This window comes from Poeciliopsis prolifica, unplaced genomic scaffold (genome assembly GCF_027474105.1).
Source record: "Poeciliopsis prolifica strain line A6 unplaced genomic scaffold, Auburn_PproV2 SCAFFOLD001, whole genome shotgun sequence".
Lineage (NCBI taxonomy): Eukaryota > Metazoa > Chordata > Actinopteri > Cyprinodontiformes > Poeciliidae > Poeciliopsis > Poeciliopsis prolifica.
In genome coordinates this window covers 4,584,144-4,601,940 of record NW_026562376.1, presented here as the reverse complement: position 1 = coordinate 4,601,940, position 17,797 = coordinate 4,584,144, and the positions used below count along the sequence as shown (strand labels likewise).

At 35.6% G+C, this 17,797-nt stretch overlaps 2 protein-coding genes across 2 annotated transcripts; one reads left to right on the top strand and one right to left on the bottom strand.

Moving 5' to 3' along the window:
• Positions 1 to 3,761: 3,761 nt before the first annotated feature.
• On the top strand, positions 3,762 to 7,504 carry LOC129365818 (GTPase IMAP family member 9-like). Its single transcript, XM_055039319.1, has 2 exons — positions 3,762 to 3,828; positions 6,248 to 7,504. Exons 1-2 carry the CDS (start codon positions 3,765 to 3,767, stop codon positions 7,153 to 7,155), a joined length of 972 nt encoding a protein of 323 aa, XP_054895294.1. The 5' UTR covers positions 3,762 to 3,764; the 3' UTR covers positions 7,156 to 7,504.
• Positions 7,505 to 10,506: 3,002 nt separating this feature from the next.
• On the bottom strand, positions 10,507 to 16,927 carry LOC129362136 (protein FAM3C-like). The gene is made up of 10 exons (XM_055033498.1): positions 16,798 to 16,927; positions 14,787 to 14,825; positions 14,203 to 14,286; positions 13,544 to 13,600; positions 13,361 to 13,469; positions 13,140 to 13,198; positions 12,386 to 12,436; positions 12,231 to 12,315; positions 11,204 to 11,330; positions 10,507 to 11,118 (listed from the first exon to the last, which is right to left on the bottom strand). The coding sequence occupies exons 1-10, from the start codon at positions 16,814 to 16,816 to the stop codon at positions 11,029 to 11,031; spliced, it is 720 nt and encodes a 239-aa protein (XP_054889473.1). The 5' UTR covers positions 16,817 to 16,927; the 3' UTR covers positions 10,507 to 11,028.
• Between the last annotated feature and the right edge of the window lie 870 nt (positions 16,928 to 17,797).

The window sequence follows — 17,797 nt, the reverse complement described above, 5'->3', positions numbered from 1 at the left end:
TTTTATTCAGATAGATGTCGGTTACAGAAGGATATTTTATTGGTCTAAAAGAAAATTAGACAGACTGCAAAGTTGTAGAAAAAATAAAAAAAAGACTTGCAGCAAAATACTTTTTCTTCAATACTTTGCAAATCGTCCTGATGTAAGAAAATACATTTCAGTTTTGAGCAAATATTTTCTAAAGAAATTAACAGTTATACACTTTAGTGCAGTTCAGCAAATAAGGACTAAGAACTTCAGCTAATACACAAAGTAAAATTTAACATACAACAAATACCTAAAATCAACCAGATTGTCATTTTGTTTAACCCCCTGTGGGTTTCCTTGAATTAATAATAACCAGAACATTGACTACTTCTAGTCTGGATTACATCTTTTCAGTCCTTCTCTTTATTTTCCCACTATCACATAATTTTATGTTTATCTTTTTACCATAAAAAGCACATTTAGTTTTCTTGTAGCTGAATTACAAATAAACTTAACTTGTAATTTTTTTATTTGTAGAAATAATATTTGAAGAAAAACATTTGTATTTATTTTTTCTCAAGTTTTCAATTATCTGTGATCTTAGATTTAGCTCATATGAATAATAAAACTAAAATAAAGAAATGCTAGGCTCAAATCAGCATTTATTATATTTAAGCAACAAAACAATTCAAAGCGACATTTTGTGGTGTAACTACCATTTTGTTGTCCTTCAGTTTCATGTTTAAAAAAAAGCAAAGCAAAAAAAAACTTTATTTACTTACCACAATCAGCAGATGTTGGTAATAAATCCATTGAAACTGTATATCCAGAAAACAGCAGCTTCTTCTACACACTCAGTAACACAGCTGGTTCCTTATGATCAGGTCTGCAATGGAAAACATGAGCTTCACCAGACTGAACCGGTTCTCTGGACCGGTTCAGTCTGTCATCAGAGTCGCTTCACTGTTTTTTATATTTGATTAATCTGAGATTAATTTCCGATGACCATACAGAGAGTTCAAATAATAAACTGAATTAAATTTTATTTCATCCTGGGCTTTATTCCTCTTTAATAAACAGCCTATTGAAACTTTTTGTGGTTCCTGTTTCCTTATTGGTTCTTCTAACTTTCAGTTTGGTAACTGTTGTTCTAGTGACGTCACTGGCTTTTGCTTTGAGCTGATTTGTTTGTTGACGCTGCTGTTCTCACATAGACATTCATGCAGAGTAACTGCCACCTATGACTGCTTATGAAACTTGAACCCTGATTGGTTCATAACTGCTTATGAAACTGAGCCCTGATTGGTTCATAACTGCTTGTGAAACTGAGACCTGATTGGTTCATAACTGCTTGTGAAACTGAGACCTGGTGTCAAACAAGGCAGGGAAACATAGATAAAGAATTAAAATATGAAAACATTTATGAGACTGTTCATTAATCCAGCAATCTCTAAACATTCACCCCTGGTGTTAACACGTTGCTTTCAGTCTAATAACGTTCATACTGAAATAATAAAGATAAAAATAATGTAACATGCCTCATCGTTTGTGCCTCCACGGTCTGCAACTCTGTTGAGAAATAAATTATTTTCTAATGAAAAGTCGAGCTGAGGTTTAATCCGAGAAAATAAAAACAACTTGGTGAAAACGGAGGTGACTTGATGCCAAAAGCGAAACTGAAACTTGTGTGAAAAAATTAAAATCCTGCTTCTTCTTCTTCTCTGTAATGGCGGATCGCCAGGAGCTTATAGGTGAATACCGCCCCCTGCTGTTCATGAACATGTAACAGCACCAACTCCCACCTATTAAAATTATTTTTAAAACAAAGATAAATAATGAGTCTTTACTATATAAATGTCCTCTTTATTTACTTTAGTTTCAAATATTTATTTTTCTCCATTCCTCTTTCACAATTCATCAATATATTTTCAACATTTTGACAGCTCAACAGGTGGGGGAGGGGCGTGCCGCTCCACAGTACATATAACTGGAGAAGTCTGCATGCTGTCCTAGGATCTCATTAAAAAAGTTGGATCAACAATAATACTCAATGTTTTGAATTCAAAACTTTTTAAATCCATCGTCTGTTTGGGAACTGGAAATCGTCCTTTTCCTATTATACAATAAATTATTTTTAAGTGCTGTATTTAAAGGTGAAGCTTGTAACATTTATAAAAAATGTGTTTTACATATTTGTTAAATTATTATAACATCAGAGCTTCCAGTAAAAACTGCAAAAAAGCACCATTAAGTCAGAACTGACCAATCAGAACCAGGAGGGACTTAGCGCCGTCAGTCAAGCTCCTGTTTATGCTGCTCAGACCCTACTCCATGCTCTCTGCTGTGCTACAACTGATTCATCACAACTTTACAGAAATGCTAAAGCTAGTTAGCATGATCACTGAAGTCCTAACAGCAGCTCCTCCTGGTTCCCCACAGCTCCACCAGCAGCTCCACTTATAACAACACAGATAAATTTAATGTCTGGATTTTCTTTTAATTTCTTCGTTCTTTGCTCTCTGTGCCTCTTCAAACATTTCATTGGTGTAGCACCTTCCTCCATTTCTCTGAGTCATTCTGTTGATCTTCTGCGGCAATCCACAGGATGATATTTATCTTCAAACTTCTCCAGGATGGAGTATTGACTGATGTTGTGATTTAGAGGCTGGCTGGGATATTTAGTCTGTAGATTTAGAAATCATTCAAGGTAATTTGTGTAGCACATTTCAGCAAGACAGCTAAAAGTGCTTTTACATCATAAAAACATGATTAAAACATCATAAAAACATTCTGGTTTTAGTCAGAATAGCAGCAGCGGCATTCTGGATCAGCTGCAGCTGTCTGATGTTTTTAGGCAGACCAGTGGAGACACTGTTGCAGTAATCGATGCGACTAAAGATAAACCCATGGATGAGTTTCTCTAGATGTTGCTGAGACATTAGTCCTCTAACCCTGAAAATGTTCTTCAGGTGATAAAAGGCCGACTTTGTAACTGCATTTATGTGGCTCTGAATGTTCAGATCAGAGTTCATCACTTCTCCCAGTTTTCAGGCCTGATCACTACTTTTCAAGCTGTAACAACTGAAGCTGTGTGCAGACCAGATCAGTCCTCTTTGGTCCAAACATAATAACTTCAGTTATTATTCACTTCCTCTGCTGCAGTAGCAATGGAGGAAGTGAATTCTACTCTATCCACGGGAATCGTTCATTCTGTGTTGGCCACACTTCCAAATATTAAATTAACAGCAACAACCACCTAGTTCGTTGCTGCACTTTTGTCTTTGCAGTGGAGGATGGTTGTTTACAGTGCAGGAAAATTCTGGAAAGCTTCATAGCGCAGAACTCGCGCAATATAGACATTAAATGTTAGCAACTGAGTAAACTTGCTAACTCTGGACTTCAACAGAGTCCACGATTAGAGCAAAAAATAATTTCTCCAATGGCCCAGCGTCTGGACTCTGTACAGAGCAAATAGCAACTAAACATCTGATTTGATTTTTTACAAATGTCTACAGCTGAACTGATTTAGTGAAAATTGATCTAGAAGAGTTGCTTCCCAAGCAACCTGTCTAACCGCCATAACTAATAGATACATGCAGTGAACTGCTATATGTGTCCTATGTTTCTCAAAGCATTTAGTTTACTACGTTCCCTCACCGTTTTCTATTTGAAATCATCCTGCATAGTTCTGACTGCATTGGCAGACAGATTGTCAGACAGATTCAAAGGGAGGAGCCAAGAACCTGGACCAGAAAGCAGAACTGATACAAACATTTACTGCCAAGTCATCAACAACCATGTATCGTCACAAATCAACAGCCTGCAGGGACCAAATGGAAATGACCAACTATCGTCCAGCTGGTAAGAAGAGTTTATTATCTATAAGGAGCAAACCTTATCAGAAAAATTTAAAATAATGAACCTTTGATAGGTTCATTATTTCAGTTGTTTATACTGAAATATAAAACATTATACCTTCTATTAAGTATCATTAAACATCAAAATGTATCTTTTAGTCCTGACATTTAACCTTTAATAATTTCCAGAAAAGTTTCCCTTCAAACTTTCTTTTTTGCACAAGTGAATGAATAAAAAGTCTTCCATGGAGCTGTTTTCTCTTTGCTTTCAGAGGCAACAATTACTTTCTATTTTATTAAAGTATGGATATTCAACCTATAACATAATTGAAATTTTAAATGAAACATCAACACTGACTTGGAAAGCAGAATAAATTTTAAATAAATAGAAAGATTTAAGGATACCAGGTAAAATTTTAAAAGAAAAACAAAACAAACAAAAATAAAACCCTATCAAAAATGTGCAAAATTTAATTATTAATATAATTTACGCTTTGATTTTTTTTTAATCAAAACAATCCAGGACAAAACACAGCATGCACAGTTAAACATAAAAAACTAAGAGGATCTTGTGTCTCTCAGCCAAAACAAAACGGTGTGAAGGTTTCCTGTCTTGTGCTCAGCAGGTCCCCCTTTTGCTCCATTTCCATTTCTGTTTCTTGTTCTGCTTTTCTCTAAAGGGTTTGGTGGCTCTACCTCAATCCCCCCCTATACTCTCATCAGTGGTTTAGTCACTTCCTGCTGTGTAAACTTCCTGGTTTTTCCTTATGTCTCCTTTTTTGCTTGGCATTGATTCAGTTTGGCAGAATAAAAAGCAGTGTTAGATATTTTTAGTATTTTAATTCATGTAAAGAAAGCTCTCATTTCTTTGTGCAGCAATAACAATACTCATAAAAACCCTTCCAATCAGACAATTCCAACAATTCCTAGATTGTCGGAAGCTGCAATGAGACTTTGCCTTATTTTAATGGTAGAACTCGCTTCAAAAATGTCCTTAAGGCTTTACAAGTCAGAAACCAGTTAAGACCAGTTGGGTCATAAATACTGAACCACGTGAGACTGTGCTACCTGCCTCGGCAGGTTGATTCACTTTAAAGAAAGTTTAAGTCTCTGTGCAGGGCTTCCCTGAGACAAGGAGGGAAAATTGTTAGCAGAAGGTCCAGAGTGAAGATTCTCCTTTATTTTTCTCTGCCTTAGGTTCATATTAAAATGTTTGACCTAAGTCTTGATGGAAATCTTATCCTTTAAAGCAGGAATCCTCAAATCCAAGCTGTAAGTCCTGCAACTTTAAGATGTTTCCCTGGATAAACACGCCTCAATCACATTACTGAATCACCTCCTCAGAGCAGTCAAGTTCTCCAAAGTGCTGCTAATTACCTGATTATTTGACTCAGGTGTGGTGAGGCTGAGCCACATATAACATCTGCAGGACACCGGGAATAGTCAAAGGGACATGTTGAATATCTTGGTTAATTTACCAGAGCTCTAACCAATGAAACTATTTTAGATCTGTCTCAGTTCCAGAACCCGATTCAAATGACTGCATGACTTTCTCTGCAAGCTGCAAACGCCTGTTAATCCCCTCCAATACTCATTTCTGTCAACATAGTTCTGGTTCCGCTCTGCATCACCAGAACCAGAACCAAACATGTAGAAGCAGCATTCAGCTTCTATGCACCACAAATCTGGACCAAACTTCCAGAAAACTGCAAAACAGCTGAAATACAGAGCTCCTTTAAATCTGGACTAAAATCCACCTGCTTCCAGTTGCTTTTGAAACATTATGAATTAAACAATCAACAATCTGATGTGTAACATGGCGCTTGACAAAATGTAATTACTGACTGAGTCTTCTCTGACTTTGTGCTTTTTTGATACAAAGCACTTTGAAATGCCTTGTTGCTGAAATGTGCTATTCAAATAAACTTGACTGACTGAACTAGATCGATTAATTTAACTTTCTCTGCCCAGTCGCAACATCTTGTTAGAGCAGTTCTTATGAGCAATAAGGCATGATGGGTCAGTGAGTTGAGGTTTGATGAGCAAAGAAGCCAAGGTGTCAGCAGCAGCTGGGATGAAGCGTCTGGGAAAGGATTCCACTCAGACAGCCGCAAACTTCAGGGCTCCAGAACTACAGTCCTTATCTAAAGGAAGTAGAGCAGAAGCCACTTCATCAGTGTAATCAGACAGGGTCTTTTTTTGAGGAATCTAAACTTGTTGACATTATTTTTTCAGGAGCTCAGACAAGCTTGGTGCAAGCTTACTTATTTTACTGAAAGTAGAGCAACTCATCAATAGTTGATCAACTGTAGAACTTGTTCTAAGTCCATAAAACTGGCATCATTAGAGGTATGTTAAGTTACTTTGAAGTTATCTGGATTAAACTTCTCCCTCTTTGTTGTTGTCTTCAAATTCTCCAACAGCTAAAAAGGACACGGAGCTCAGGATTGTTCTTCTTGGGAAAACTGGAGTTGGAAAAAGTGCAGCAGGAAACAGCATGTTAAGAAGAAGATTTTTTAATTCTTGCCTCTCTTTTACCTCTGTGACATCAGTCTGTGAGAAGAAAATCAATGATTTTGAAGGTTTGAAACTGGCTGTTATTGATACTCCAGGTCTGTTTGATACAGACAGAAGTAATAAAGAGATTATGGAAGAAATTGCTAAAGGCATCTGCCTGGCGGCTCCTGGTCCTCATGTCTTCCTGATCGTTCTCCAACCAACCAGATTCACCACAGAAGAAGAAAAATGTTTAAAAATTATCCAGAAAATTTTTGGAAATGAAGCAGCCACATACACTATGATCCTATTTACCCATGGAGACGAACTAAAACAGGAAAATATTGCAATAAGAGAAATGTTAAAAAAACACAGACCTCTGGAGCGTTTCATCAGTCAGTGTGCCATCTTCCAGACGTTTGAAGATAAATATCATGTCTTCGATAACACTGTTGAGGATCCTGGTCAAGTCAGGGGACTGGTGCAGAAGATCAACAGACTGGTTAAGGAAAATGGGGGAAGTTACTACACCAATGAAATGCTTGAAGACGCAGAGAGAGCCAAACAAGAAGAAGCAGATCGATTAATCAGAGAAGATCCAGAAATTGATCCTGAAGTTGCAAGAAGGCGGGCAGAGAAAGACAACTCATTTATGCGTGCTACTCTGGGGGCTGCTGCTGCTGGAGCTGCAACTGGAGCAGGTGTTGGAGCTGCAATTGGAGTTTTGGGAGGACCATTAGGAGTTGCTGTTGGAGCTGGTGTTGGAGTTAATCTGGGAGCAATAGTTGGAGCTGCAGCAGCAGTGCAAAAGATGGGAGGATGCTCTACACAGTGATCATACGTGTGATGTTTTGGCTGCAGTTCATTAAACTATGATGTTTCATGAATAAAAAAAATATTTACCAGTATAAGGAGATATTTATTTCCTTAGTTAATGGCTTAACTGAGGATGGATTAACTGTCAATCAGGTGAACAGCTGTCAATGATTAATATTTACAATCATAACCTTATATAATGTAATGTAAGCTAAATTCATGGTTATTTGTCTATGTTAATTAACATGTTTGATTTTTGGACATAATAGTAGACAGTACAAATAACTGTGTAATAACTACATTATATAAATTGAGTATAACCATTATCACAGTAAAGCCATTACTAAAAAAAAATATTTCTGTTTTCGCAGAATAAAAGCACTTTTTTCTCACAAATCAGTTTGTCTACCATCATGTGTGTCACATTCACATGAAACTGGAAAACATAAGTATGTAATTCCAATTAGTGGAATTACGTATTCCAGTAATTGAACTGGAATATGGGAAATTTCAGGTCCAGCAGCAGAACAGCTCTACATGGAGAAGGTCAGAAAACTGGAAAAGTGATTTTAATCAGCAGATGTTTTACATGAAACCAGTTGAACTGAAGGATGCGCTTCAAAAGGTTCCAAATAGCGCCACCTTGTGGAGCCTTAGAGATGTATGATATGATAGTCCGTCCGTCCGTCCGCCCGCCAAAATTTGTCGTGCAAAAACGTGAAATATGGACATGACATGACAGCATGTTTTGTTGCAGGAAGAGGAAGAAGCTGAAGTCCCGTCGCATTGGACTTGACCAGCAGATTATTAAAGCAGCAGGACCCTGGACGATGTTCTGTGAAATGAAGCGAGAAAAACATTTGTTTGAGCAGTCAGTTCACTTGGTGCTGGGAAACTGAATGTCAGAGTGAGAGAAATCAGGAGTTGCCAGCCTGATCCAACATTTCTAAAACTCCATAAGGTGGCGCTGTTTGCTGCCTTTTGAGACACATCCTTCAGCTCTCAGTGCAACAGAAACAGTTCAACTGGTTTTAGGTAAGAAAAGGCTAAACAAACTGCTGCTTGGCATCAGGTTTCCAGATTTCTTACCTTCTCCATCTGCTCTGCTGCTGGATCCCATATTCAATTTCAATCATCAATCCATGCTGCCCGGTTTCATGTTATGGCAGATGATTTGTGTGTGTTTGTATTCTGTGAAAATAGAAATCAGTTTCTTTAGTAATGGCTTCGCTGCAATTACACTTACACTGCTTTTAGAGTTATATTTCAATAATTGCACAGTTGTTTGTACTCTCTGTTATATATTATGTAAAAATATAACATATTAATTAGCACAGACAAACAATCATTAACTCAGCTCACAAAACATTACTAAGTATTTAGGGGAAAACTAAGGAAAAAAATTACAAAACTAAAATAAAATTACAAGAATTGGTGCCAATATAACCAGAAACTGGTATTGCACCAGAAATGTACTCAATCATACGGGTGAAAAAAAGAAACAAAGTACAACCGTTATGAATAAACAGATGATGAAAACTCAAAATGCAATGTCTCAGAAAACGCTGTATCACATTCATAAAACGTTGAGAGGAAGGTAAATGCTTGAGAGGTAAAGAACCGGACTGTTTCTGAAATGCGTGACAAAAAATGTCACTTTTTCATTGTATTTCTGATAATATTCTAAATTTTTGGAGCTTTACTTGAGCAATTATGGATGATTTTCAACAAATGAAGTGAAGCGGAAGAGATGTGAAATTGTCTAGCTTTAAAAAGTCATTTTTGTTGCTCCAGGGTTGAAACTGCTCAGAACAGAAGGTCTGCAGGATGTGAAGTGTTTGTTTCGACAATGAATTAACCAAGAAATCTGAGTTCATCTGATCCACAGGAACTTTGAATCCTGGAGGACAAGTCCTCTCTCTGTTTGTCTTCAGTTGTCACTGTTATCTCTGAGTTTCTTCCGTTTATTTGAGTGATCAAAATTAAACAGTGAATTTCATGCGAAGTTTCTTGAGAAAAACAAATAAGCCAGGTCCTCCCTGCATAAACACAGTTGTTTTTTTCTGCAGCCTTATAGGCTCTTAAAACAATGCTATTTATGTTTAAATTTCATTCCATAAGAAAATAGTTTGTCAAATTTATTGTTGGGAACCCTAGACTTAATACTTTTTTTAACCTCAGTTATCCACTGCGACTCTGATTCTATTTACAACAATTAAAGCAACATTTATTGACATATTTAAATTAAATCAACTCAAAACTTTTTATTTGTGGATACTTTTTAATAGTCAGAATTTCAGCAAGACATAGGAGCTTGTTTTAAGTCAATAATTGCTTAATTGCAAAACACTACTAGCTCCACTATTATATTATTATTAATAATACATGCTGAAAAGTTTTGTCTTATTTAAAGCATGTTGAGATATTTGCAAAATAAACTAGACCAAAAATACGAGGTGAGATTTTGTGCTTTTGCATTTAGTTTTATTTTACATTTAGCCACTAGTTGGCAGCAGAGTTCATGTAGAGCTATAAATTGAGTCACTTTGGTGTATTTTTGTTGTTTCATTGCTTAGAAATTGCAATTCACAACACAAGATCATCTAATAATCTACATAAATGAAACTTTCTCCACTACATATTCTTGATAGATTAGGGAACGATGTGATGAGAAAACAGGGCTCACAGTTTGGACCGGAACAGAAACAGTTCTGGATCCGTTTTGGGGTCAGAGGGTTCAATCCGTTCAATTCTGAGGGATTTCCACCTTCTTCTGGGTAGAAAGGTGTGTTTGTTCCTCAATTGGGTTGGAAGTTTTAGAGTTGCCTTTGTTCCTCCGGTCCTTCCTGTTTTTCTACCAGGAAGAATTTATTCCCTTCTTATCTGTGGTTGTTTTAGTAACTGCAGGCCGACAGCAGATCCACCAGAGCAGCTTTAAGTAGCGATGAATGTAAGATTCCTTATTTTAGAACCACTTTTATTTCAAACGGCTCTCTCAATTTGGCACTCGCTATCAATTTAAAGTTTAAACCCAGATTCAATGTGTTTAAAACCAACAAACCAAACTCTGGCTGAGTAAAAAACATTCAGAAGAAAGTAAGAATTATGACATTAAATTCAGAATTATGACATTCAGAATTCTAACTTTGATTTTAAAATTCTGACTTTAATCAAAATTCTGGAATTTGTCCCTTATTGGGTCTGTAACTAACTAACTAACTAACTAACTAACTAACTAACTAACTAACTAACTAACTAACTAACTAACTAACTAACTAACTAACTAACTAACTGTAGTCTGCTTTTTTTGTTTATTTCATTTGATTAATTGTTTCTTTAGGGTTAAAATGAAAGTTTGAAACGAAGATCATAAAGTAAAAACAGGATTTATTTAATACAAAACAGAAAAATAAGTTAAAAACTAGAATTTAAATGTTTCATTTTAATAGAAATATTTACAATATTTTTACCTTTTCCCACTTTTTCTATCTGACAACATAAATCCATCAAATCCCCTTCCCATAAAAACACTTTGCTCCTCATGATGCCCTAATAATCTGTTAATTTGCTTTTAATCTGCTGAAGTCTATAAATGGCTCCGGCAGGTGAGGCTGGACCTTGAGGAAAGTTAAACGTCAGCAGCAGCAGGATTGTTCCAGATGGATTAGGATCCTGGATCAGTGGAGATGTTCGGATGTTTCCTGTTTTCCTTTGAATACAGATTAATTATTCCATCCACAGCTGACCGGATTATTTTAATTTAACCTGGACTCTGAGTCTCAGCATCAGGCCCGGCTTTTTGCAGGATGTGGAGGATCTCATGGATTCATCCAGATCAGTTTAGTATGTCCTAAAGATCCCGTCCTGCAGCTTCCTGCTGATTTTTCCGGGATTATTCCACGTATTTGGGAATGCATCCCTCCACCTCCACCATCTCAGGCCAGTTATCATACTTGTTTTTGGAACTGTCGCTCTTTATGTACTGAAACACACGAATGGATCAGATTTTAGTTCCACAGCAGGAGTCAGCCAACCAGTTTTAAATTAGTTTAATTTGATGATTTTACCTTCTCGAAGTTGCTTTTCCCCATCATCCCTTTCCCTCCAACAAACACCCAGTTATCCCGATATCCCAGGGAATGGATGGAGGAGCTGCCCATCTCCGAGATCAGAGTCCGGGCCTCCTCACTTAACCTGATGGGACAAAAACACTGGGTCTGACAAATGAATACATCAATATTAGTAAGTAAATAAATATTGATTTCTAAAATAAATAAATATTAATTTAGAAAAATTGTTTATGTAAAATTTTTTGAAAATGTATATGTAACTGTTTATTATATAACTAATTAATTAATAAATATCAGTAAGTAAATTAATGTATTATTTAGCTAATACTTAATTAGTATCAGCAAGTAAATAAATTAAAATGAATGAATATCAATTAATAAATAAGCATTAGTGAAAACATAATAAGTAAAGAGGAATACAGAAAAATATTAGGAAAAAATTATTGACTGAATACAAATAATTATATAATAAATAAAAAATCAAAATAAATCAATAAATTAAAAAAATATAAATAGCTAAAATATTTGCTGGTAAAAAAATATTAAAATAAATGGATAAAACTATTGACAAATAAGTAGAAGTGAACAATAAATAAAAGTTAATAAATTAACAATAAATATTAGAAAGTATAAGTAAATAAGTAAATGCAACAATATTACCCATTTATTTAATATAAATAAATATAATGTATCCCCTCACATGTCTGAAATAAACCAAATTTCTTTTGTATCTGATAAATAATCTGACAGTAAAAATCTTTAGTTTTGAGATTTCTGATGTGATTTGTGGATAAATTTATGAAGAAAGTTTGATTCTAGCTGACTGTATTTCTGTGTTCAAATCATAAAAAATTAATGTCAAACTTTCATTTTAATGAAGCTAATAAAACAAACTGGGATCAAATTATTTCTGCTATTTTTTCAGACTTTAATAAGTTTTGTTCTTTAGAGACTTTATCTTATTTCCTCAGAGCAGATTTAAGCTTTTCTCCGTAAATATGAAGCGTCTTTAGGGACAACTGACTTTGTGGATCCCTCGTCGAAAACGGCCATCAGAACCACAGAACCCGTCTCGATGTTCTTGAGGAGCTCGATGAGCGGCTCCACACCTGCAACACAAACATCAGCATCAGGATCCGTTTGGATCCGACAGAATCCGGTCTCATGATGGCGACTTACTGCCGCTGTACATGTTGAAGTGATCCGTCTTCAGGACGTCTCCGGATTTACCTGCCGGACACAAACCAGGTGAGATCAGCCTGGAGCTCCGGCGGGTTATTAAAAAATACTAAAAATCACTTTATTAAGCTTCTAATCGGTATGAAAAACTGTAACAGAGAACAGGAGCCACCTAGAGAAAAAAACAGATATGGAGTAACTTTATTTTTTAATTTATGTGTATTTTTATTTTTATTTTTTTTACTTTGCCGATCACCTATTTTGAAATTGGAGTCCAAATGATGACGAAAATGTTGAACTCATAAGACAAAATGTAAATAATTAGAAAAGGCTAAATTATGGGGAAAAAGATGAAATAAACAAAATGATTAAAAAAAGATTAAAAGTAAAATATTTCAACATTTGAAACTCAGAAATTTCCAATAATTTTTTAGAAGATTTCTGAAATTAATCTAAAATCTTATATGATTTTTTTCTAGTAATTTTTTTTTTTTACTTTTCAAGCTCTTTTTTCATTCAGAAAATTCCAGATTTTTTTTGTGGAAATGTACTCCTATTTATTGAGGTTCTTTGTACAATGACTTTAATATGCAGGTTGTAGAAACAGCTGCTTTTATGAGAGAAAACATTTTATCAGTAAATAAAAATATACATATTTTATGTTAAGTTAAACAAATAAAAATTTGTGAAAATTAGTTATAAATCCGAATTTACATTATAATGTAAAAAACCAGGTTTAATCCCCATCACTTACCGTTTACCACCACGACGTTGATTCCGCCGCCAGCGTTGTTCAGAACGGTTCCTAAAGCCCTGAAGCAACAAAACGCTGAGAGTCAACAAACATCATCTGAGCTAAGACATGACTGAAAGAAAGCAAAAGGTCCAAAACGACAAAAAAGACCAATCAAACTGAATTAAACGTCCAAACAGAGACAAACGGAGCAGACAGAATGAAGAGGACGGAGATCCTACAGGTTGTTGTTGATGCAGATCTTTGGAGGAACAACGTTTGCAGCTCCGCTCTGGACGAAGAAACCGATGTGATTCCCTGGACAGACGTTCTTCATGGAGCATGGCGCCTCTGCAGGAAAAACTGTAAATCAGATCCCAACAAGCCCACAAGATCCGGTCCGTTCTGACCCGGTTCAGACTCACCTGCGTCGGAGTCCATCATGGAGGAGCGACTGAATTTCAGCGTATTTTTAGTTTTATCTGCAACAGAAGAAACAAGCGAAAGTTAAATAAGATCCAACATTTTTTTTCCAAATCAGGTCAGATTTTTATCATGGTTTTTTTTTGTGCTTTTTTCTTACTTTAAAAAAAATTACAAGAAACATTTTCAAAAAATTCATTTTTTTCCCCAACATTCCTTCTATGAGTTGAACGACAGAATACTAAGGCCAAACTGTGGTCATTTTTGTTTTATCATGAGAAAACAGTCATAATATTTGCAGAAAGAAAAACACAATTTTCCAAGAAAAAAGATTAAGTGTTTCTATTAAGTATAACTACACAAGATGGTCAATTTTCCTCATTTAATTTGGATTTTTTTTGTTGGCATTTTCATAAAATTACTACTTTATTGGCGTGGTGACGTCACGCGATCTGAACTATGACATTGGTGAAATAAATCCAGATTTTCCAAAGATCTAATTTTCAAAAACATAAAATCAGTTTATCACGCAGCACACCTGAAATAAATCTCTTTTTCTGGAGAAAACAAGAACATCTGCAAGACTTTTATTGACAACATCATCATCATCATCACTGTGACACAGAAACAATCTCCACCAGCAGAATCTGGAGGTTCTGACCTTTGATCGGGTCGTCGTAGAGCTTCAGGAAGATGACGACGCTGAACAGCAGGAGGATGAAGAGCATCAGCGCCTGGAGAAACCCTGAAAGACAAAAAAATCCATTTTAGAAAAACAACTGGGGAACGAAGATGAAGATTTTCAGACCAGGTTCTAAACCGGTCAGATGATTTCTGCAGCAGGAACGATACAAACGGGACGTTCACTGCAAAAAAACAAAATCTTACCAAGTGTTCTTGTCTAGTTTCTGGAGAAAGTATCTTAGTACACTTGCAATAAGACAAAAATTAACAGAGACGTAACTTTATAGCTATATACAGAGGATTGCATTAGGTCAATAATACTTTACTATTGATGAGAAATATTATTTAACTTATAAAAAACATTTTCCCATAACTGAAACAATATTTTTCAACAACAATGAGGAATTATTTACTTAAAACAAGCTCTCATATCCTGTGGAAAAGTTGCTTATAAGTTAGTTTTGTCTTATTTCAAGTATATTAAGATGTTTGCACCAGAACAGATTTTTGTATTTTTCCAGTTTTATCAAACTCGTAAAATCAGGAAGGTTTGAAACTTACATCTGACGATGTTGCATTGATTCCCAATGTTTTTTTTCCCTGAAATATAAGAAGTGACGTTGTGAGTGTTGAGTTTTTCAGGGCAGACAGGTGAGACAGGTGAGAGGATGAATCATCGTCAGGTGAATCCTCAGAATGTTTCCAAGACTAAAGAATTTAAAACAAACTTCAGCACAAGATGTGAAGTCGTTAGCTTGGTTCCGTACGTTCGTCAGACTTTGTGTGTATTTTTGTTAGTAATCTTTCAGTTAATCAACTACTGATGAAACATTGTGCAACAGAAACTAACTCAATAAATAAACATCAAACTTGAAAACTTAAACGGTCCGTTTGTGGTTTTGTGTTCTGTTGAGAGGAAATGTTGCGTGTTTTTTTTGCGTGTTAATCTCTGCTCTTTTGTCATTCGGTTTCCAGGAAATTGGCGCTCCGTGAGGCATAAAGTAGACACAGACGCCGTGGAAAAATAACTTTTGAATTGTTCTTCGTTGGTTTTTCAGCGTTATTTTCCCATTGTTGTGGAGCATTGCAGCCGTTGTAATTACTTAAAGTTCAATAAAGGACAGAAGATGGACTAATTGACTCTTTAGGTCAGAAAGTCTCAATTCATAATCTTCAAAATAGGACAAAATATTTCATAAAATTTAACAAACTGGTTCATAGTACAGCTGTAATTTTGTCAAATTCACTTAATTGTCCAATATAAAAGAGAAATTATTTTAATTATAATTAGAAACCAAACTGTTTCTAAATATGTATCTATTTAGAATATACAATATATGTCTCAAAACATTAATTTCCTCAGCTTTAATTAATTTAAGGCATACATTTTATAAAAATCAGATAAGAAATAAGAACACTAAGATCATTTTTCTGACAAAAGCAAAGTTTTATCTTCACTTTTTCTTTGTCAGAAGTGAAACTGATTAAAACTGATTTCTTCTTCATGCTTTGAGGAAAACTTCAGGATTCGCAAGAATCCTGAACATCTTTCCATTTCTGATGCAGCAAAGACTCTTTGCTGATCAGCATCCAGATGGTTCAGAAACAAAGCAGCAAAACCAATGAAATATTTTATATAATTTAACAGAAGAAGCAGAAACACAGTGAACCCTGGGAGACGAGAAGCTGGGCTTTCCAGTTGGTTTAGTCTTCGGTTTTACTGGCATGTCTTCTCAAACTGACTCACTGTCAAAATTTATTCTTTCCTTTTTCTCATAATGTTTGATCGGAATAAAGATCTGAACTTTACTCCCTGCATTCGTGGGAAGATACGATAAGAAAAATTTTCAATAATTCTGGTTCATGATTCACTTTAAAACATAGGAAGTTAAAATCTTTAGCAGGTGAAATTAGTCAAATCTGGACCGTTGGAGGGAAATACCTGAAATATCAGCAAACAGGTGAGGCAGGATTGCACCAAAAATACGAGCTACACCTGAACAGGTAAACTAGCTGCATCACGAACACCTGAACAGGTAAACTAGCTGCATCACTAACACCTGGACAGGTGAAGTAGCTGCATCAATAACACCTGAACAGGTAAACTGGCTGCATCACTAACACCTGAACAGGTAAACTAGCTGCATCAATAACACCTGAACAGGTAAACTAGCTGCATCACTAACACCTGAGCAGGTAATTCTGCTCTAATACTATCAACTAACTCCTACACAGAATATTTTTGGTGTATTATTAACACCTGTAAAGGTAAATATATTCTATTATAACTCTATTATAATAGTTATAATAGTCACCTATTATACAGGTGTCTTGTAACACCTGTACAGAATATTTACTATTAACATCTATAAAAGTATTTCTACTCTATTATTAACACCTGTACAGGTACTTCTGCTTCATTGCTAACATTTAATATCTGTACAGGTAACTTGCTCTATGATTAACTCCTGCTCAGGTAATTTTCCTCTACAGTAAACACCTGCTCAGGTGTTTACCTTCAAACAGAGCAGAGAAATAAATGGAAATCATAAAGAAATGAAATGAAACTGACCGACTTTGAAGGCGAACATGTTTCTTACGTCCGGTTCCCATTCACTGTGAACGGCCTCAGGTGGATCCAGGAACAGGTTGAACTTGCTCCGCCCCGTGCTGCCTAGCAACAGCCAATCAGCAGCTGCCCAGTAACAGTCTGGCTGCAGAGCTCAGAGATGTTTCCTGTACAGATAATTATATTGACGTTACATCACAAATATTCCAAACTGAAGAGTTGGGAATGTTTGATATATCAATTTACAGGAGTTTATTTTTAGTTTGCATCGGTTCTTTGAGTTTCCTAATTAATAATCTATCAGAATTTAACACTTTAAGAGTGTAAAAATAACCCTTTTGATTATACTCATGTTTATTAGTCATGATTAAATCTATGTGAATCATCTTTGTTGTTAATCCAAGCAGTGTGCAGGTTTAAACCCCACAGAGGATCTGAAGTTAGAGGAAACCACAGTTTGAAATGAATTTGAATGCCAAAAGGTTCATGGCTTCAGTAATGTTGTTTGTCTGGATCTACAGCTGATTGTTCCGGTCAAACCACCCGTGATGTGTTCAGGGAGTGTCGCAGCATCTAAGTTTCAGTTTCCAGAGCGGTTTCCCTGAGGCAGCTTTTCTCGTTTCCTTCAGGGTGTGAAAGCTTCAGTTCATCCACGATCGTGTCAGATATTCCTTTTCACTTAAACATCCTGAAAAACTGACTGTTTCCTGATAAAAAGAGGTTTGTTTCATTTAAATATGGTGTTCCACACGGCTCAGTTTTAGATCCTTCTCTTTTTTGATACCTTTGGGGAAACAGCTTCAGAAGAAACAGGCTTTCCTTTGTGAATATTTAATGCTCTGATTGAAATCAGTGTTTTCTGGTACTCAGCTGGTGATTGATGAACTTTCACACTGACTTTCACTATAGGAATGTTAAAACTAATCTTTTCCCTACTTTGATATCCCATAAATAATTATTTTTATTTAGATTACTTTGTGTACAAAATTTATTTATATACTAA

Coding starts and splice junctions, on each gene's coding strand:
- LOC129365818 (XM_055039319.1), top strand. CDS start 3,765: ATGTATCGTCACAAATCAACAGCCTGCAGGGACCAAATGGAAATGACC. Junction 3,829..6,247: donor GACCAACTATCGTCCAGCTG/GTAAGAAGAGTT, acceptor ATTCTCCAACAG/CTAAAAAGGACACGGAGCTC.
- LOC129362136 (XM_055033498.1), bottom strand. Junction 13,470..13,543: donor CATGATGGACTCCGACGCAG/GTGAGTCTGAAC, acceptor TTTTTCCTGCAG/AGGCGCCATGCTCCATGAAG. Junction 11,331..12,230: donor TTCGACGAGGGATCCACAAA/GTCAGTTGTCCC, acceptor TTGTCCCATCAG/GTTAAGTGAGGAGGCCCGGA.